The sequence below is a fragment of the Quercus suber genome, unplaced genomic scaffold (genome assembly GCF_002906115.3).
Source record: "Quercus suber isolate HL8 unplaced genomic scaffold, Cork oak 2.0 scaffold_617, whole genome shotgun sequence".
NCBI classification, from domain to species: domain Eukaryota; kingdom Viridiplantae; phylum Streptophyta; class Magnoliopsida; order Fagales; family Fagaceae; genus Quercus; species Quercus suber.
In genome coordinates this window covers 401,854-424,542 of record NW_027070060.1, presented here as the reverse complement: position 1 = coordinate 424,542, position 22,689 = coordinate 401,854, and the positions used below count along the sequence as shown (strand labels likewise).

Below are 22,689 nucleotides of genomic sequence, written 5' to 3'. Positions count from 1 at the left end.
ATTTTATGTGATTTTAGAATTTTTGGTGTTTTAGCAAGGGAGTAATGCTAGAGAGAGAGATATATACATATATATATATATATATTTTTTTTTTTTTAAATTACAAATTGCTAATTTGATAAGTGGTTATTGATAAATGAAAAAAAGTTATGTTAATGGTGAGTAATAAGAAGTTTGATATATCAACAGTTTGTAAAAATATTGTAAAATAGTTTGGAACTGTAGCATTACTTTTTAGCAAAGAACACCCTCCTTATCAAGGGCTAACAGTTCAGCCACCACAAGCAGCAAGCAATCAAACCAAACAAAATACGAGGAAGGACTTGCATTAAGCTTAAAGAACTTGCATTAGTGCGCTTTTTTTTTTTTTTTTGGCTTTTATAACAGAAGAATAACCACATTTTAGCCAACAAATGTAAAAATAACTATAGCAACCATTATTTTTACACAACTATATATGGACTAGTATAGATGAACTTCGGCATTGATTAGCTAAAATATGATCCTTTTTTCTATTACGCTCTATATAAAACTTTGTTACCAAGTTTTAATAAATTTAAAATAAGTTGCAATCGCAAAGAGATACGACAAAAACATGCCTTTTGGGACCCTAACAAAATGACATGCAAAGTTATGCCCCATCATTTTGAGGTGAGGCGGGTGGGGGTCTAAACAAAATTGGTAAATTACATTTAAAGCCTTGTACACTAGAGGTAATTGCAAATTAAATTACATAGTTTCAAAATTTTCAAATTAATTTCAACACTTAAGGCTATTATGAAATAAACCCTATAATTTCATTAATTTCAAAGTGAACCAGTATTTTTAAAAATTGTATCAATATAGACCCTGAAATCAAACTAATGCTTAGGGTTTAAATTATTACAATGTTAAAAGTCCATGATTCAATTTTAAATTGGTAAAACTATAAAGTTTAACTTATAACGATTTTGAAAAAAAAATACAAGATAGTGTTATGATCCTAGTGTCCACATAGATTAAGTATAAAATTAATCATGTGTTTATCAGCTCTTGAGGGCCCTCCATTGGAAGTTAGTTTTCAAGGGTGAATTCTATCCATGGGTTCCTAACAGATTTAAATTCTATTCAACATAATCTAAGTGTATATTTGTGTAAAACTCCTTCTTGGAACTTAAACCTCGACCCTTACCCCTCCTCACACACAAGAACTTTGTATTTATAGAGTGACCATCGCACCAAATGTGCGTGGTGATACTTGTAACAATTTTAAAATTTTAGGTTTAATAACGCTTTTGAAACTATAGCTTATTTTGAAACTATCTATGAAATAAAGGGTATAAAATGTGCGTGTAACCCACTAACTAATATTGTATGAAGTTTATGTATGTGTGTCATCCACTATTCAATATGTTACCAATGACTTTATAGCATGAGCCTCCACCTAAAGCAAAAATAAGGGTGACAAAATTTTCCCGTATTGTCTTGTTTTGCCTCAAATGAGTTTTCCGAATCCCAAAGAGATGATGGTTGAGTTGTGCACATCTAGCACTGCATATCTATAAATAATTTCTTTTATTTTAATTATCTATAAAATAAACAATTTAAAATTTAATACATATCCTATATTATAATTCATGTATATATTATATTATCATCCCTGTAAACACTTGTTTTTTCCTCTCATTTGGCACTTTGTGACCACCCCCTCCCCCTTTCACTTTCATCTATACCTCATTAATGCTAAAATAATCTCGTTAGGGATTAAAAAAAACACCTTAAACCCACCTTGACCCCAACTTGCCCCGCTCTTGCCTTGCACGTATTGTTTCCCCCCTAAAAGGTGATGGGGCACTCTTGATCCAACTTCATCCTACCTCGTTGCTATCTATATGCAAAATTAACCCTAAACTCAAGATTTGCAAGGTTTGACAAGCTCATATTGAGAAAGATAATCTTTAGCTGAGTTAAGTAGAAATCAAATGTATAAAGCCTAGAGAAGCATGTCTAATAATCCTTCACCCAAAAAAAAAAAAACCGTTGGCCATATTAATTTCCACGGTGCAAAGTTGGGCATGTATTGGCATGCCTTCAAGGTTGCTGAATCCTAATTTAGATTAAGATCCTACTATTTTAATGATTGGATAGTGCTACAATGTTTAACTAATATGATCAAGATAAAATTTTAAATCTAAATCATGGGATTAGTAGGGTAACAATCTCACCCAATCCTTTCACACGTTTATAACTTATTATTTGGACATTTTAAGTAAAATTAGAGGGGGAAAAAATTGGAAACAAATTCATCAATTCTCCCAGATAAAACCCATAGCCCTAACTATCATCATATGTATTAGAATTTTTGTTATCATATGTTGAATTAATATATAATCTCTCTCTCTCTCACACACACATATATTGAAAGCACAAAATAAAAATGAAGGCAATATAATGTAATGATTGATTAACTTTTTATAAAAAAAAAGTTTCAACCTATAACGTCCACTCTAGATGATAACTCTTAATCATCAGACTAAGACACCAAACGGTTTTTGGTGTAGATGAGAATTAAACCTGAGATCTTTTATTCAACTATCAGAGACTTTACTAGTTAAGCTAACTCGAATCCACTAATGATTGGTTAACTTATATACTTAATTGAATTAATGCTTTTAAATCAAAACTCATGTCGATGCTGTTGTTATAAACTTATATAATATTCTATAAAATAAAAACTTATTTATATTTATTATATGATATTTACTTACATAATTATATATTATCAATTTTATTTTCTATTATAGAATATTTTATAACCTATGTTGAAGATTTTTTTTTTTTTTTTTTAAGCATGATATTGTAGTTCTTAATCTGATTTGGGGGCCATCCTACCGATTCTTATAATAGGGTATCAATTTAATAACAATGCATGCCCCTCGCAATGGCACTACCAATCAATCCGAACCAGTGTTTTGCGAGGATAAGGCCAAATGTTTAGTAACTTTGGTGACTCCGATAGTCTGAAAAAAATGAATGAAATTAGCCATCTTATGAATTATGATATAATCTCACTTGGAGTAATAACAATACTAACAAAGTATTGGTTGTTTCTCCCATGTTTACCCAATATTATTTGGCTATTATTACTAAGCATAATCAGCCAAAAGACAAGTATAGTAGCAGGTACATATCTTCTTATTTTTTTTCCTCAAATTCTGGTTAATAAAAAAATTTCATGAAACAACGAAACCCAAAAAAAAAAAAAAAAAGAGTGAGAGGGATTGACCTTGGCATTGATACGACGTTCTCGCTTCGACAACGGAGCTTTTTGACCGTATCGGGTTCCGATTTCTGGAATTTCGGTTTGAAGGGTTTGTCGGAGCGCTTGGTTGTGGTGGGAGGACCTGAACGTTTTGGGGGGGCGAGTTTGGGTCTTTTGGAGGTGGGGCGGTCTGGTGCGTCGGGCTTAGCTGCTGGAACATGCTTTCGCTTATTGGTCTTGTTGCTCTGCTGGTTCTTCGGCGCCATTGGAGACTGGGTGTGTAGCTCTAGCTAGGTCTGGATGGTTTTACTCTGTGTTGTTTGAGTTTTTGGGTTTAGGTTTATTGTTTATACTTTATTTCTTATTTCTTTCTTTTTTTTGAGTAAATTGTTTAGGGTTTATACTTTAGTTATGTGGCGTATGTGTTAATGTAAAGTGTGAGGTTTATAGTTTTATATTTTTGGTTTTATATTTTTTTTTTTTTATAGAAAATACTAACTAATGTTTTAAAGATATTGGATTATGAATTATTTTTTAAATTTTTTATAGAAAAATAATAATTAATTTTTTTACATTTTATTTTTAATATTTCTCATGAAAGTAACGTTAAACTTTTACAAAATGATTTATTAACAAATAGCCCAAAGACACTTATTAATAGAACTTTTTTAAAATTAAATTTAATTCTTTAATATTTTTGTAAATAAATCCTTAATATATATATATATATATATACATTTTAATCATTCACATAATCAGAATGAATTACTCTGGTCCTTCGGAAGGACCACATACTTACCTCCAATATTTTTTTAATTAAATGTATTTTTTTTGTTTTAAATACCAATAGTAAGTGGTAGTGAGTTTTAATATCTACTTTTTATTTAGTTAGTGAATGATGTGGCAGTTTCTCATTAAAACAAAAGGAAATTCCAGTTAAAAAATATTTGTTTCAATCTATGTGTTCCTTCTGATGATAACTTTTTATTATCAAATCAAGAAACTAATCGATTTTTGGTGTAGACGGAGATTAAACCCCAGATCTCTTATCCAACCATTAGTGACTTTACCAGTTGAGTTAACTGAAACTCACTCCTTCCGTTCAAATACATTAAACAAAATGAAGCTGCTTAATTTTATAAAAATTTAAATAGCCTCATCATACAAGAAAATCTACTAAACGAGGCTTCACATGAATGTCTTCAAATGGTGGTTGTTTGTTAATAAATTGTAAAAATAATTGAATAGAATTAATTTTACAAAATGAGGGATTAAAGTGAATAAAATTTAATTATCTTTAATTAGGAGAAGATAATACCATTTGTATTGCATTGGACAATATAAGCATATGATTGAATATAAATAGAGGACCTAAGCTACATCTAAGAAAACATACATAAGATTTGAGTAATGTACATACATTGTGAGATTTTGAACTCTCAAACATGTTTTAAACTTTTAGTGAAGCTGGTTTACAAGATTTTTGAGACACGAGAAGAGCTGGACATAGCAATGCTTTGCACCACAGCTTGGGTTATTTGGTGGAGTGGGAACGAGCTCAATAGAGGTAAGGTTTATTGGAAGCAGTGTTGGAAAGGAAAGAAGCCGAATATGCTTCGAATTTATGGAAATCCAACTTATCAATAAAGAAAAGCTTAACAACGATGTTGTTTTGTCTTTGTGGACTGCTTTACCTTTAAACTGTTCAAAAAAAAAAAAATACAAAAGATTTTATAAAACTCAAAAGAATCAGATTAGTGGGTTTATGTAAGCAACTACAAAAGGGGGCTTCATATATAATGAGGAAGCAAAGGCCTAAGTGGTAGTGAAAGCTACAACCCACAAGTTTTGTCCTAGAATTTGGTGTAAGCTTAAGTCATTTGTGAAGGTTCTAGTTTCATTCACCACCATGGAAGCATTGTACTTGGCAAAATCTTGCCTTTTCTTGTAGCCTTCAAAAAATAAATTATCTTCCTAAACTATAAAATAACGATTAATGCATATTAATCAAAATTGTTAGCACAAAACTACACAATAATTTGGACCCATTATCAATTAATTGGGGTTGCAAAAATTCACACTTTCCAACTAACAACCAGTTGATGTAATTTAGAAACTCATAAAATCATATATAGTCTCTCTCTCCATTACTGTTGTCTGTTGGATTTTACTATTGTATTAGGAGAGTATTGTTGATTTAATAATTTCCCGTTGATTTAGGACAAATAATGTTGTGGCCTTAAATGCTTTTGGAGTGCTTTNATCAGAACCCCAAAAAAAAAAAAAAAAATCAACCTTTAACAGTCCAAATTCAATTCCCATTCACCAAATTACATCAACGTATTGTTCTACAATAACTGAAATTAACAACACTAAAAAATAAACTTCTTCTTTTTTTTTTCCTCAAATTCTGGTTAATAAAAAAATTTCATGAAACAACGGAAACCCAAAAAAAAAAAAAAAAAGAGTGAGAGGGATTGACCTTGGCATTGATACGACGTTCTCGCTTCGACAACGGAGCTTTTTGACCGTATCGGGTTCCGATTTCTGGAATTTCGGTTTGAAGGGTTTGTCGGAGCGCTTGGTTGTGGTGGGAGGACCTGAACGTTTTGGGGGGCGAGTTTGGGTCTTTTGGAGGTGGGGCGGTCTGGTGCGTCGGGCTTAGCTGCTGGAACATGCTTTCGCTTATTGGTCTTGTTGCTCTGCTGGTTCTTCGGCGCCATTGGAGACTGGGTGTGTAGCTCTAGCTAGGTCTGGATGGTTTTACTCTGTGTTGTTTGAGTTTTTGGGGTTTAGGGTTTATTGTTTATACTTTATTTCTTATTTCTTTCTTTTTTTTGAGTAAATTGTTTAGGGTTTATACTTTAGTTATGTGGCGTATGTGTTAATGTAAAGTGTGAGGTTTATAGTTTTATATTTTTGGTTTTATATTTTTTTTTTTTTATTTATAGAAAATACTAACTAATGTTTTAAAGATATTGGATTATGAATTATTTTTTAAATTTTTTATAGAAAAATAATAATTAATTTTTTTACATTTTATTTTTAATATTTCTCATGAAAGTAACGTTAAACTTTTACAAAATGATTTATTAACAAATAGCCCAAAGACACTTATTAATAGAACTTTTTTAAAATTAAATTTAATCCTTTAATATTTTTGTCAAATAAATCCTTAATATATAATATATATATATATATTCATTTTAATCATTCACATTATCAGAATGAATTACTCTGGTCCTTCGGAAGGACCACATACTTACCTCCAATATTTTTTTAATTAAATGTATTTTTTTTGTTTTAAATACACAATAGTAAGTGGTAGTGAGTTTTAATATCTACTTTTTATTTAGTTAGTGAATGATGTGGCAGTTTCTCATTAAAACAAAAGGAAATTCCAGTTAAAAAAATATTTGTTTCAATCTATGGTGTTCGCTTCTGATGATAACTTTTTATTATCAAATCAAGAAACTAATCGATTTTTGGTGTAGACGGAGATTAAACCCCAGATCTCTTATCCAACCATTAGTGACTTTACCAGTTGAGTTAACTGAAACTCACTCCTTCCGTTCAAATACATTAAACAAAATGAAGCTGCTTAATTTTATAAAAATTTAAATAGCACTCATCATACAAGAAAATCTACTAAACGAGGCTTCACATGAATGTCTTCAAATGGTGGTTGTTTGTTAATAAATTTGTAAACATAATTGAATAGAATTAATTTTACAAAATGAGGGATTAAAGTGAATAAAATTTAATTATCTTTAATTAGGAGAAGATAATACCATTTGTATTGCATTGGACAATATAAGCATATGATTGAATATAAATAGAGGACCTAAGCTACATCTAAGAAAACATACATAAGATTTGAGTAATGTACATACATTGGTGAGATTTTGAACTCTCAAACATGTTTTAAACTTTTAGTGAAGCTGGTGTACAAGATTTTTGAGACACGAGAAGAGCTGGACATAGCAATGCTTTGCACCACAGCTTGGGTTATTTGGTGGAGTGGGAACGAGCTCAATAGAAGGTAAGGTTTTTTTTTTTTTTTTTTTTTGGGGTTCTGATTTTTCTGGAGTTATTGTATATTGCAGGAATTGGCAGAGGCTAGGAAGAAGAAGAGGAAGCCATATTACGAGCTTGAGCATGTGGGTTTTGTTTACTTGGTTATGTTTGTTATAGATTTGTTGAACTAAACAGTAATCAGTATGCATTTCCTATTCAGTTAGAAAGAGTGATTTATGGAATCAGATTAGTCTGGTAGGAATTAATAATGTCTCATATCGAGGTTTTTGTTAATTAAATGGATACAATCTTTGTTGTAGCATAGAGGATAGCAATGAATTGAACTTTGGTTCTTATGGCCAATGAGCTATAGCTCTAATGCTCGAATGGCATATCCTTTACCCACGAGAATGGGTGGAGGGTTATGTCAAATGTGGTGGGTTCAAAATCCAGTACATATTGTAGCATGGGTTTCTTTTGCAGTATTTCGTAACAGAATTTGGCTAAGCTCATCTCTCACAATTTTATAGGAACTTGCATCTCTATGGGAAAAGATGAGGCATCGCAATATTAAGAAAGAAGACAGATCCAAGTATGTATTTTGTTACATTTTACAAATATTAAGAGCGTGAATCTTCCTTTGTCTTTTATCTATCTTTTTCACCTTTTGTTTTCTATTTCAATTATATTAAGGTTGGTAACTGAAGCTCTTCAAAAGATGAGGGGACAAATTTCTGAAATTGCAGGATCCCATATCTCTTCTCGTGTTCTGCAGGTATCTTTTTGGCCTTTTCTTTGCAATGGTATTGAGTTTCAAGTTCCTTTTTAATTGGAGTTGCATGCTGTTAATCTGTTTCTTTACCATAGACTTGTGTAAAGTACTGTTCACAAGCTGAAAAGGATGTGGTATTTGAAGAGCTTCAACCACATTTTCTTACTCTAGCAGGCAACACATATGCAGTTCATGTGGTGAAGAAAATGTTAGACAATGGTATGGGTCAGCTTGAAAATCAATTTACAAACTGGACAGGAATGGTTCATTTGCTTTTTATCTGCCACAAGACCTCTGTTTTTCTTGTCATATGTTAAACTACTCTCTTTTTCTCTCTTTTTGCAGCCTCCAAAACACAGCTGGCAGGGTTTATCTCCTCCCTTCATGGACATGTGGCTTCTCTTCTTCGGCAAAAGGTTGGATCGATTGGTATGTTTTAAATATTTTGGTTTCAGTTATGCTCCTTTCTTGGGTTTTCTTCCTAGTACTTGGATTATCAAGAATGGAAGGAAATTGCCAAGGTTATAACTAGAAAGATTGTCATTTTTTACAATTTCAGTTTTTGACTCCTTTGTAATCACTTAAGTTTGCTCGATTTAAATTGTATATATTCTCATTTTGCAATTACTCGATCCTTAATAAAGGATATCATCACCTTCTCTCTCTTCCCCTGCAACATAGAACGATAACATTAGTATGTAGGGAGTTTTAGACCCATAAAGGGGAGGGAGTAGAAGTATAGTCATAATGTACATCAATTTCTTGTGGCACTAGCATTATTTATTAAACAATTGACATAATTCTAGATAATTATGTCAATGTATGTATTTCCAGTAGGTTGTCATCCACATTTTTCTCAAACCCTAGAGATGTTTAAGGTTCTAAATATTTCAGTTCTTATTTGCATGCTTTTTTTTTGGCAGTTATTGAGCATGCATACGGGTTAGCAAATGCAACACAAAAGCAGGAGCTTGTAATGGAACTATATTCTGCAGAGCTTCAGTTGTTCAAGGATCTGGTCTCATTGAAAGAGAGCAGGTAAAGTTTCAGTCTTTATTTTTCCCTTCAATCTTTGCTGTTGGGAGGGTGTTTGTTTACATTTTCTTACTACCATTGATCAGACTGAAAAATGATTTATTCAAATAAAATTTCTGCAATATGTGCCCTTCTCTAGCATCTATATATTCATCAAAGTGACATGTTCAACATTGGGCACTACAATCTTGCTTCTTTTCAAAATTTACATTTTCAGATCTCTAGATAGTTGCTAATCCAATTTTTCCCACGCACACACATGCGTAGGAAAGAAAAGTGATAGATAAAAAACGGTAGATCTTAATGGAAAAAATTGGTTTGGAGCAATGTCCTGCCAACCTAGTACATGACAATTCAAATGAACATCCGCATGTACCTTTAGTCATATAATTTATTTGATATGATAATCTTGTGATTTGCCAAATAATGGATTGGGGTAGTATACCCTCTGGATTGTAGTATATATAGAAGTACTTAAATTGAATATGTTACCTAGGATTTTGGGTAATTGGTTGAAAGGTATCATCACTTATGAAAGCTGGCAACCAGCAACCAATTGTGTGAGTTGCTTACCTTTTTACTACACTAGATTCACTTGCACTACTTTTTTTTTTTTGGCCTAGTTTTGGACACCTATGAGGCTATGACTCTTCCAAAATCATGCTGGTTGTCTTGGTGCTGTATTTTTTTCTTCATAATTTTATTATTATTATTATTATTATTATTATTTTTTTTTATATATTTCAGGTTAGTAGATGTAATCTCGAAGCTAAACCTACAGAAAGCTTCAGTCTTACGACACATGAACAAAGTTGTTCAACCAATTCTAGAAAAGGGAATAGTTGACCACTCTATCATACACAGGGTGTTAATGGAGTACTTCAGCATAGCTGATCAGGTGTTTTCAAATTTTCAAGATGCACTATTCATTTAAAAAAAAAAAAAATTAAGACAGTTTTATTGCCTGCCTTTTTGGCTTCTGCTTGTAGTTTTTCTCCTGTTTTCTAACTTAAGTTTGTTGAAAGCCCTCTGCCACGGATGTAATTCAGCAGTTGTCAAGTCCACTCCTTATTCGGATGATCGAATCCAAGGATGGATCCAGGATTGCAATGCTCTGTGTCAAGCATGGGAGTGCAAAGGTTTGTCATTATTGATGACTAATCTTAAGTTTTTATCTTAATAATGATTAAAAAGAGAAAATAATCTTGTTATTTATTCATCTTTCCATACTCTTAAGATTTGATTGTTGTTGACTTGTGATTTGTTCTTCAATTCTGTGTTTTATTTTAGGAAAGAAAGAAAATCATCAAAGGAATGAAAGGCCTCATAGGCAAGATAGCTCATGATCATGGTGGGAGTTTGGTAAGGACTTCAACCTTCAGGGTTCTGTCAACTGAACTTTTATTATTCCAGAAAAATTTACATGTATAGCTTCCATGCTTCGTCTTCCAACTCATATCTCCTAGGTTTGATTGAAAATATCAATTAGTGATCTATTGTTTTTGTCAGTCTGCGGTGTCTTGCTAAATCCATTTCCAAAGTTTATGGGTTGAGATGTTTTTCTTTTCTTTTGAATAAAATTTTCAGTTACTTATAAAAAGAATGTTCAAGATGTAAATGTTGTCATGTTTTGAAATTACATTGACAGTCATATAGCCGATATGTAGTATCTTGAAAAGTTCAAATACTTTTAAGAGACGTATAGAATGGTTTGACTTACTCTGATTGCAACTTTTAAGCATCCATTTATTGGTGTGGAAAGTGAAAATATGTTGATAAAAGGGGTTGTTCATGATGTAAAGTTTGGTATGCTACTGAGTTGAACTAGCAGCTTACTTCCTGGAAAACGCCATTTCAGAAAACAAGACCTCCAAGCACAAAATTACTGACCAAGAAAAAAGGGATACATGTTTTAACTTAATATATTTTCCTTCCCCTTCAGATTTCTTAGTCTACTTATCTAATTGTAAAAGTAGGACTATTTATTTCCTAATGCTATGAACAGTGGCTAAAAGATTTATAATTTCAAATATCTCTGTAAAGGAATCATCTGAGTATTCTGATCACCCCTTGCCAGCAAGTATTTCCATGAATTTTCTATCCTTTTACTTGTTTGTGATAATTTCTTTACATTATATTTAATCAAATATATGCTAGATTTTTATTGGAAGCTTCACTCTCTCCCATTGATTTCAGGTGCTTGTCTGCATTGTTTCAACTGTTGATGACACGAAGCTTATAACAAAGGTTGGGTCTTATTTCAATTTTGTCATAAATTGTGCATGTCTAATGCAATATAATTTTCTAATGGAGACTCGACACCAAACTGTCCTGATTACAGGTTGTGATTCGCGAGATTCGAAAGATTTTGAAGGAGCTTGTTTTTGATAAGGTTTAAACCCTTCCTGCACATTTTTAATTGTTTTGATAAAATGATTTCAAATATAGTAACATGGTATTCTCAACTAATATGGATGGCTAATGAGCATTTATTTAAATGTGGCCCATAGCCATTTCTTGTGTTAAAAAATTATAGTGATTCTTGAAGTGGACACAGGACTCTTATTTATCGCACAAGACTTATTTATCTTGGATCGGGTAGTTTGTGGATATGTTAATTTTCTTTTGGAAATAATTGTAGAATGTACTTAGAGATTGATCTACAAACTTGACTTATGTTTTTCGACCATTTATATGGTTGTTTGGTTTTAACCTTACTCTTTATATATTTGTATCACTAAGTTATTCTTGATCATTTGTAATTAGAACGGAAGGCTTCCGTTACTGCAGCTACTTCATCCAAATTGTTCACGCTATTTCAGTCCTGATGATCTGACTTCTCTCAATTTATCTATTCCTTCTCTCAGTGCCAAGGTGATTTTGAAACTGTTTTCCTTTTTGTAGAACCATCTGTGAATGATTATGCAGCTATTTTGGATTTAACTCTATTTTATTGTCCACTGGCAGGGTGAGTCAGAAGCAAAATCATCAAAGAATGAAGAATCCAATAAGACAGATACCAAAGATGACACAGACACAGAAGTGACTGAAGTGGAGGGCAATGAAAATACTTCTGGTGACGAACTTCACCTAGTTGAGGGAGGAAAAAAAGATCCTTTCTTAAGGAGGCAAGAGCTTTTGGTCAATAGTGGTCTTGCTGAGGTCTGTTACTTTACGTTCTGGAATCCTTACTTGCATTTCGTTTTTATTTGACTTTTTGGTTTAAATATGTGTCATTGTTACTTTTCTAATCATTTTGTTAATTAATTAAGACATACTGCATGTAATGCTTCATATATATATCTTAGTCATTATTGATGAGATTTTTAACCTCTAACGTTAGTAGGTAACTTCAATGCTGGAATGCTTGCAGGGTCTAATTGATATATGTATCGAGAGTGCAGGAGAACTACTTAGATCAAATTTTGGCAAAGAAGTCATATACGAGGTAGTAAATTTGTTTTCTATTGATTTATTATGTCATTGGAGTTCTACTTTTGTTTAAGTTTCCTCAATCCTACTTTTCTTTAATATATATGTTTGATAACTTGTACAGGTCCTATTGGACAATCGTATATATGTATTTTTTTTTTTTCTGAAAATTAGGCACAATAAATTTATACGCTGTGAGCATCACTTTCTTCAAAAATCACATGTCGATTCTTAATATAGCCGCCCTTTCTAAAACTTAACCATCCCATCATTGGCTTGGACCAATTCATTCGTGCAGGTTGCGACTGGAGGCTCTGATGGCATTCTCCACCCAACTTTGGATGACAAGCTGAATACCCTTCATGCAGAAATAGCATCTCTGGCAGCAAAGTCATCAGAAGAATCAGAGGAGGAGCACGTCCTCAAAAATTTCCATTCCAGTCGGGCAATTAGAAAACTTGTCTTGGATTGCCCCACATTTGCTTGTACTTTATGGAAGAAAGCTCTGAAAGGAAAGTGTGAGTTGTGGGCCAAAGATCACAGGTTAGGCTACACATGCTTTCAAATCTCATTTATTAACCTAGCATAAAAAGAGATGACCTCTCATGTTAACTTTTCGGTCCTATTCTTTTGATTGCAGCTGTAAGGTAATTTGTGCATTCTTGGAATCCTCTGATTCTAAGGTACGTGGACTGGCAAAAAAAGAGCTGCAGCTCTTGATAGATGGTGGCATTATCAAGATACCTGAGACCAAGCATTCAGCAAATGAAGGTTAAGTCACCTGTGGTGGATGGATGAGGTTGTTACTTGATGGAGCAGAAATGAATTCTGGGGCATTGTTCCAGCACCTCTTGTGGTGGTTGGGCACTGGGTCCTTTATTTATCTAGCAAAAAGAAATGGTTTAATGTTATGTAAAGAGTACCTGTAAGAATTTTTGACAGATAGAGGTATCTTAAGGCAGAGTTAAATTTTGAATACAGGGTGTCCTTTCATGTATTATCTTTATGGTTTTGATGATGAAAGAATCTCAGTTAACAATCTAAAAAGCAGCGAAAATGCCTGTACATTGACAATGAAAAGAAAAGCTACTGATGGTTGACACTTTCCCTTGCAAAGTTTTCTATCCTTTTGATATTGAAAGATGTGTTAGATTCTGTTGTTTAAATTACATACAAAGTGATTTACAACAAGTGTTTGTCAGTCAAAATTTTGGCACTTTGAAAATTCAAAACCGGATACTTGAAAGATCCTTATTAGACAATACATTGTATTTTTGCCAAGGCAACATCACACCTATTTTCCTAAGACTAGGAACGCACACAAGCAGATTTGCTTCTAAACATTGCAGCTTCTGATCTTACTTCAAAAATTGGGATGTCATACCTCCAGCTTCCTTTTTCACAATTCATAACATTCCCTGTCTGCAAGTACCAATGGTTCTCAGGTTTCCTGCAAAGTCGGGTCCGAAGATGAGGATAGCCTCCTTGGAATGAGTAGTCTGATGGATTGAAAACTGGGGATTCTTTTTGGGTTTTTTGGTTGCTTGGGAATAAATGGTTGGGTGGATTGAAGAGAGGGGATTCTTTCCTTGACGTTGCAGTAGTCTTCAAACAGTTCTGTATCACCCTGGCCTCCTCTCTGAATCTTTCTCTAATGTCTTTCAGGCCTCTCAGAATTTTGTGAGACCTTGACTGGCTTGTATGATTCCCCCCCTTGGGTTTTGAAGCACTGGAATTTCTAGCCGTATAGGGAATTGTATTGCACTCAAGGCAGGAGTAATTCCATCTCTCTAAATCAAAGGCTTTTCTCTTTGCACTGTCAGAGAGACGTGCATATGCCTGCAGAGTGCGGAGATTTATTTATTTATTTATGTTTGATATGAGAATTCTGAAGGAAAATACTGATTAACAAAAAGACAAAAAATAAAAAAGAAACTTTGTTGGCTTTAGTGTGATGACAAGACACCATGAATGCATTGCAAACGAAGACAATCAACTCATCATACCTAACATGCAGATGCTGTTGGTGCAATGTGGGATCTTTAATAACAAATTCTGTTGCCAAACTGAATGGTGTATAATTCCTATTTATGACTCTGTCAGGTGGGGGCAACCAGATATAATTCCCTGTCTCCTAGTAGTTCATCCATATTGCATGAGTTCACTATCTATAAACTAGTCTAATAATGATTCTCACAGGAAAGTCAACTACCCTTGTTAATAAAATTACGAGGCACATGTGTTAAAAAGTCCATTTTCATTATTGTGGTTAGGGAGGTTTTATGGGATGCCTCATGCCGGTATTTCAATAAGAAGCTAAGAGTCTTAGACACCCGCGTTAGCATAAAAAAAGAAAGAAGAAGAATAAGAAAGTATTTTAGCTGTGGCAACTTCTCTAAAAATTGCAACAATGAATGAATGATTGTATCTGGTTCTAACTTTAACTCAATATCCTATTCTAAGTAGTTTGATTTCGACTAGTTTAGCAATTTTTTTTCAATCTTTAAGCATGTAAAAATTTAGCAAGATTGACAAAGATATGGAAAAGAACCAATCTAACCTCTGAGACAAGCTTGAAAGCAGTTTCAGCCTTGGGGTGCTTGTTCTTATCTGGATGAAGTTGCAAAGCTGCACAAAAAGCAATCCTCACAAAACAGAAAAAGCAAAATGCAGATGGGAAAAAATACTTTCCATCAATGGAACCAACCCACCAAGCTTATGGTATTGCTTGCGCAAAACTTCTGTTCCAGCATTTTCTTCCACCTATACATAAAATCCATGAACAAAAAGTTGCTAATCATCAAATACAAGAACCTCAAAAAAAGAAGAGACTGCTTAAAGAATAACATCAAGAAAGCTCACAAACAAAAAAGAAAAACATACTCCAAGAATGTGATACCAATCGATGAAAGGTGATTTAACAAGGCTGCAACCTTGTCTATGAGTGCAAGCAATGGAACGTGTTGAAATGGAGCAAATTTGTGTGGCTAAACAGGCTTTGAAATCAGATTCTTGTCCCACTCTAGCCATTGGAAGAGAACAATGTGAGAGAAAATATTGGAAGAGAATGAGAAAATGTGAAATGGGTTGCAAATATTTGTGTGTGCAGAGCCTTTTCGTTGGTCTTAAGAGAGAGATGCAGTGAATACAAGGTGGAGCGGTTAAGAAAAAAGAGCAACCTTTGCGGGGATAGAATTTTGAAAAGTGGATCAGTTGGTGGGAATGAAGAAGAGAGCAAGTGAAAAGCTCTTAGGAGAAGTTAACGTTAATCATGCCACATGGCGCTACATGAGAAGGTCTAGGAGCATTTGGTCTTTCCGTTTTGATTTAACCTCAAATTGTTTAAAGTTTAAAAACCTTAATTGAATTTGAACCGAAACTTTAAAATATAATTATTAAAATCAGAATTGTCAATTTGTCATAAAGGTCATGAATGTGCTTCTATTCTTGTTTTGCTTGAAAATAATCATCATTTATGATTGACAAATGTGATTGCTGTTATTTGTTGAGCAATGATTAGTCAAGACTCTTGTTGCTGTATTAGCAACTCTTGGTAGGCCTTTTTTGCCAAATAGCATAATTTGAGGAAAATTTTAGGGGAAACACATTCGATCAGATTTATTTAGTAATGTAACAATTTTTTGGAATTTTAGTTTTCAAGCATTATGGGCACACGTAACAATCTAATTAAATATAATGCTTGGTACTCAAGTTTGATAAACTCGAATTTCACTTCAAACTCGAGTTTGATAAACTCAAGTTCCAAAAAGTGCTACATAACTAAATAAGTTTGTTCAAATGCATTTCTCCTAATTGTTTACTAAAATTATGCTATTTGGAAAAATTAGCTCTCTTGGTGTTTCTAATAGAAACATCCAATTTTCAAATCTTCACTCTCATAAATCACAAGAACTATTTAATTATTAATTAAAAAAAAGATCAATATTAGGGAGACCACTTTTTTCAAAATTTTTATTTTTTGGGACAATTCGATAGTTATAATAGAGAGAGAATGATTTGAACCCTGAATGTCTCATTATAAAACCATGAAATATCAACCAATTGAGATACAACACTCTTGGTTTTACAATCTCTTTTCAAAACTTGCTAAAAACTTAAGATAACAAGTTGTGATTTAAGAAATATCACTTTCACTATCGACACAACTTGTATTATGTATCAATCACAACAAGTCACGTTGACGATTGTGAAAAAAGTTGTGAAATTCTTTGTATTTCTAAACAAATCCATCTGTACTCCCTCTAGAAGAGCTTATTTTCATTGATTCATTGGATATAAAAAATAAGCTAGAAAACTCACTAGGAATTTTTTTTTTTCAAAGGTTGGACATGAATTAAATAAACCGAAAAAGCAGCCTAATTTCTTTCACCTAACTGCTCATCCAAATGAAAACTAAAGTGAGGGTTGTGTGGAAAGAGTGGTGGTGAGGACCAACCGACCAGCAAGAATTAAAATTTTTGTTAGGTTCTCTCTAATTTCAGCAGGTACCATATTGAATCTAGAAGTGAAATTACTCGTGAATTTTAGAGCCTATGGCAGGTGTGTCCCACGCATATAATGCCTAGTTGAAACCCAAGCCTGAAAAGGTGATTCAGAGTAGGTGAAATTAATCAAATTGGCCCCTACCATGGGTCCTCTTTTGGAAAGCTCTTATTGCCTAATTAATTAGTTTCTTTTCATGAAACAGAAGAAGAACTTGAAGTTGAAAATTCAATTTGCCATCGCTGAATTGAATGGCCCCTACTCAAGACTTCTTGAATGACTTGCATTGGCAACATTTTGTTCAAAATGAAAACAAAAATTGTGTTTCAGTCAGGGAATTGGGCTTTGTGATTGTCTTTACCTGTAGGTAAGAGCAGCACAATCATGTAATTTATTGGTTAATGCATTGTCTTTTGTAAAGTTACAACAACTAACAACTTTCAAGATCACATAATTCGATTCACTTAAAAAAATCTAATGTACAACATCTACCAAATAGGGCTTAATTTTTTACCAATTTTAAACCTTTATTTGTTACTATTATTGAGCAAACTTGTGTCTCCTAACCCAATGTTTTCCACTTTCTCCAATCATCAAGTTGACAATCTAGGCCTTGGCCCTTGAGAAAATGACATTGGCAAGGCATTGCCATTGGATATTTGAACTTGTTTTCGAGATTGGCAGGGGCTTGTTTTGCATCAATGTAGCTTTTGTTTATAGAGGGACAAGTTCCTATGGGACTAGGGAAATTCACATTTTTATAATGTTCAATTATATGAAATGGTCAAATTGAAGTTGTTGGAATTCAAAATCCAATGCAGGTTTTGCGGAATAGGTAGATGGGCTCGACTACCAAGGCCTAGGCTACACTTTATTGTGTACTTTTTTTTTTTTTTTAAACTGAGATACACTTTATTGTGTGCTACTTATATTCGAGGCATTCATGTTGTGCTACTTTATTGTGCTACTTTATTTCTGGGTGGTATATGACTATATTCAAGGCATTCATGTTGAAGCAAAGAGCATTGCAATTACTGTAGAAAATGATTGTGCTGGTGCAGTACAGTATTATTCAAGGCATTTACGTTGCTTAATTCACCACCCATTTTCGCTGGAGTACCAAAATAGTAATATCAATATTCAAGTGTAAAATTTAATAAAAATAGATGAAAAATTGTTAAAAGAGTTTTACTTTATCTTGAGTAGAGTGATGCATGGTGAAAAAAATATTAGACCTACTATTTAATTTTGATTACGGTATTGAGAGATAGAGAAAGATTGTTTTTGTGTGTGGCCCTAAGAAAGATTAGGCAGTTAATGTTGATAATGTACCATGTAGAAATTGATCATCAATGATTGATTCGGTATACTAATAGCATTTTTTGGGTGAAATAGTTTAAGGTTTAATGGTTGGATTTCTCTTGGCCTATAATAATGGGGATTTTTTTTTTTTTGATAAATCGATAATTACAATAAGGAGAGAAGATTTAAGCATTGGATTGTTCCATTGAAAATATTAGAAAAATGTTGTTTTAAGTTACAATTATGAGAATTTTCTTAAAAATAAAAAGCATGTACAACCCAACCATTTATTTAAATTTTTTTTTTTTAAATTATCCCTTAAATTTGGACATTATTCATGGGAGCTTAGTTAAAGGCCTAAGTGGCCTTTAGGTCTAAAGCCTACCGTGCTCAAACAGAATCTCTCATGTTTTTATTGAGAAATCAAGTATTCAAATATTCCCATCCTACTTAAAATGTATCAAAATAGTAAGAGCACTTACAGCAGTGAAACTAAATAGCTATATAGCTATTTTAATTTCACCAAAACACAAAAGTTCATACTACAACAGTGGAACAAAAGGTAAAATTTTTACCTTCATTACTACAGTGCATAGCTATGTATGGCTGTGCACTATAGCTGAGAGTTAAAAAAAAAAAAAAAAATTATTTTGTGTTCACACTACTTTTTTATTTTTATTTTTTATTCTTGCTGCATTTCATTCTTCTTTCTCCGCGTCTCTCTCCTCACTACCTCTCCATCTCTTCTTTCTTCCTCCACAGACCCATTGCCAATCTGCATAAACCCAGCTGCCACAGACCCATCGTCGCCGACCCACGCTTGGCCGCCAACCTGACCCATCTCGGCCTCTCTTCTTTATTTTTGGCATTTCAGCTTGTGTTTCGGCTTTTGTTTTAGGCTGTGCTTGTGTTTCGGCTTTGTGTTTTGAGCTGTGCTTATATTTCGAATTTGTGTTTCAGGTTGGGTTTTTGTTTCGGGCATGGGTTTCGGTTTGGCTGTGCTGATTTTTCTGCTTTCTTTTTTGTTCTTCTTCACTGGTTTTGATGGGCACGGCAGGGTTGTGATTGTGAAGTGATTTTTATGAGTTTGATGGTGATTGTGATTGTGGTTGTGAGTTGGTGGTTGAATGAAATATTATTTTATTGTAGTGTTTATTGTGTTAAAAGCTAAAATAGCTCCACTACTGTAAGATGTGAGAATGTAAGATAGATAAAGTAACTTTTTGTGGAGCTAAAAAGCTAAAAATTTAGCTCAATAGATTTTTTTTTTTTTTTGAGAAAACTGTGGATATTTAATACATATAAGTTCATCATGACATGTGTCAAATCAAAATACAATTTTGACAAAGAGAGCCTAAATTATAGCTAATGATTACCACTTTATAAGATTTTGGATGCGCAAGAATCTCTATACAGCATCCTAATTTTCTCAAAAAGCTTGTGATCAAATGACTTATATAGCTTATCTATCCATAATTGTAATGTCCAACATAATGGACCACCTGCTTACAACAAGAGAGAGAGAGAGAGAGAGAGGAAGGTGGACCACTATATTTGATCTTTAATTTAGAGATGGGGTACATGAAAGTTGTGCAGGACATTTCCCTAGTTGGTACCACACAAAAGGATAAATTGGGTGAGCAGACCCAACAAAGTTGAGCCTCTAATATAGATAGTCCAATCATTCTTATTTCTTAGTTGACCCACCAGGGTCCACTCTATTATAACTTTGTCTAAAATCTCCAATGCCTACATACTATACTATACTATACTATACTTTATATGATACTGGACGGTTGGATCCAGCAAGCAACGCGCCTTCTCTCTCTCTCTCTCTCTCTCTCTCTCTCCTCTTGTCCTTTTCTTCCCCAATCCCCCCACCCACATTACCACCGCATGAATTATAAAATAATATAAATAAAATATATATTTAATTACCTGCATGTCATTTGGATTTACTTCATCTTTTCCTGTCAACCTAACTTGTAAAAGATTATTATTTTTAATTTATGGTTCATTGTATTAATATATATTTTTAATTTGGATTTACTTCATATTGTCAACTTAACTTTATTGTTATTATTATTATTTTTGGGAGAAAAAAAAAGTAGAGTGGCAAGCTTTATATGCTCGAGACAACATGAAAGGAAATGGATATTCATGCATTCACTAGTAAAGAAAAGAAGAATTCAAATTAAAGACCAAAGTATTGCTGACCCAAGACTTAACTACTAAACCACTTGATATTAATATTCGTTATTATACTTTGATGCTAAATAATATTACTTAGGTTCAAATATTACTTTAATTTTAATTTTTTTACAATTTAATAGTTGGGAGAGAGAGATTTAAAACTTTATGACTCGTTTGGATTGAGGGTGATGGTGCAAGAAAAACACCAAGTTCGATCACTCGTCCTTATGGTCGTCCATAGCAATGTTCAGAGTTGAGAGCGAGTGTTTAGTACCTTCGTCCCTCCATTACCACCATTTTTCTCCTTCTACACGTTCGTCCAATGAAGGACGAGCGGGCTGTGAACCTCGTCCTTCATTAGTGACGAACGAGGTGAATTCATAAACAGCTAGACCTCGTCCTTCATTAGTGACGGACGAGGTTAATTCATAAAGAGCTAGACTAAGCACACTTCCAACCAAAAGTTGTATGTATCGCTCGAATCTCAACGCAGTTCCCGAAGAGGTGACCTTTGTGACAGTTAAGGAAGTTACCCTCTGAATCCTCCAAACTCTACGACGATTAAGAGAAATAACCGTTTTTTAACGCTATATAAAGGCCTTTCTGCGCAGAGGTAAAAGGACTTTTTCTTTTTTGGTAAAAAAATTCTAGATAAGTTAAGTATTGAGGGCTCTTCTCTCCTTCATTTACTAACTTTACCATCGGAGAATTAAGGCGGCTTCCACCGGTCTTCTCTGCTGATTTTCTTGGTTTTCCAGGATTCATTACTCAAGATCAAGTGCATCCGGAGATTTTTCAGCCCACTAGTCTTATTGGACTTATCAGTTGGCGCCGTCTGTGGGAAACGGTAGAAACTTGAAACGTAAAAATCTGTTGTCGTTGGACTTAATTTATTAAGTTCTATAGTTTTCACGGAGGGTACCTCACTTAGAAAGGGAAATGGATCAAATGAGAAGGGTCATGGACGAGATGAGGGAAAACATGAGGAAAACAAACCCTGTGGAAGACTTGGTTCACAGGACTGATTCCCCCTTTGTGGCGTCCATCAATGCTCATCCTTTGCCACCCAAGTTCAAGATGCCTCCTTTAGATTCGTATGACGGAACGAGAGATCCTTTTGACCATATTGCCACCTTTAAAACTACTATGCATCTTCAAGGAGTTCCAGACGAAATAATGTGCAGAGCTTTTCCTACTACCTTGAAAGGACCAGCACGAATGTGGTTCAGCAAAATACCTCCTAATACAGTGGCATCCTTTGAGGAGCTGAGCAAGCTTTTCGTCAAAAATTTCATTGGAGGGCAGAGGCACAAACGTTCTTCGTCCAGTTTGTTAACCATAGAGCAAGGGGAGAATGAAAGCTTGCAGTCCTTCATCACGCGTTTCAACAGGGATGCTCTAGCGGTGGACGAGGTGGATGATAAACTCCTCTTGGCAGCATTTTATAACGGCGTTCATTCTGATCTATTTATTCATAAGTTATATGAGCAGGCTCCTCAAACTATGGCTGAGCTAGTTCATTCAGTCCAGAACTTCATGAATGCAAAGGATGCTATCATAGCCAAAAAGAGGAAGAGAGTTGAGAAGGCTGAAGCCAACCCACCGCGTCAGTCAAAACAAGGTCCTCGTCCCAAGAAGGGACGGACGGAAGATAAGAGGGATCGAGAAAAGAAAGCAGGCCTTTCAGCACGAAATCAACAGTATACCCCCTTGAACGTGCCACTTGAGCAAGTTCTTATGCAAATTAAAGACGAGCCTTCTTTGAAGTGGCTGGAAAAGATGAAGGGGGATCCCAACAAACGCAATCGCAACAAGTATTGTCGTTTTCATAGGGATCATGGGCATGATACAGATGAATGTGTTGATTTGAAACAGCAAATTGAAAATCTCATCAGGCAAGGAAAATTGAGGAATTTCCTTGGACGAGACCACAAGGATGAGAAATTGAAAGCAAAGGTAGAGAAGACATCATGACCACCGCTTGGAGAAATAAGGATCATCCTAGGGGGAAGTCCCACAGGACAGTCGTCCAAATCAAAGAAGGCATATTTGAAAGCAGTACAGAACGTTCAACTCTCTGGACGAATACCAGGTGAGAAAACTACGGACGAGCAGACGATTACCTTCACAGACGAGGATGCAGAGAGAATCCACCAACCCCATGACGACGCTATAGTCATCACTCTCCTTATTG

General features: G+C 34.0%; 3 protein-coding genes across 3 annotated transcripts; 2 read left to right on the top strand and 1 right to left on the bottom strand.

The window, feature by feature from the left end:
• Positions 1-4,651: 4,651 nt before the first annotated feature.
• On the top strand, positions 4,652-13,613 carry LOC112006024 (pumilio homolog 24). The gene is made up of 18 exons (XM_065765233.1): positions 4,652-4,808; positions 7,178-7,248; positions 7,348-7,401; positions 7,789-7,850; positions 7,952-8,033; positions 8,126-8,249; positions 8,376-8,459; positions 8,954-9,068; positions 9,813-9,963; positions 10,091-10,204; positions 10,356-10,427; positions 11,262-11,312; positions 11,407-11,457; positions 11,832-11,939; positions 12,033-12,227; positions 12,439-12,513; positions 12,796-13,040; positions 13,138-13,613. Exons 1-18 carry the CDS (start codon positions 4,652-4,654, stop codon positions 13,271-13,273), a joined length of 1,947 nt encoding a protein of 648 aa, XP_065621305.1. The 3' UTR covers positions 13,274-13,613.
• On the bottom strand, positions 13,607-15,670 carry LOC112006025 (J protein JJJ2). Its single transcript, XM_024038337.2, has 4 exons — positions 15,381-15,670; positions 15,209-15,260; positions 15,058-15,125; positions 13,607-14,336 (listed from the first exon to the last, which is right to left on the bottom strand). Exons 1-4 carry the CDS (start codon positions 15,525-15,527, stop codon positions 13,806-13,808), a joined length of 798 nt encoding a protein of 265 aa, XP_023894105.2. The 5' UTR covers positions 15,528-15,670; the 3' UTR covers positions 13,607-13,805.
• Positions 15,671-21,434: 5,764 nt separating this feature from the next.
• LOC136064062 (uncharacterized) lies at positions 21,435-22,469 on the top strand. Its single transcript, XM_065765232.1, has one exon. The coding sequence runs from the start codon at positions 21,435-21,437 to the stop codon at positions 22,467-22,469; it is 1,035 nt and encodes a 344-aa protein (XP_065621304.1).
• The last annotated feature ends 220 nt before the right edge of the window (positions 22,470-22,689 follow it).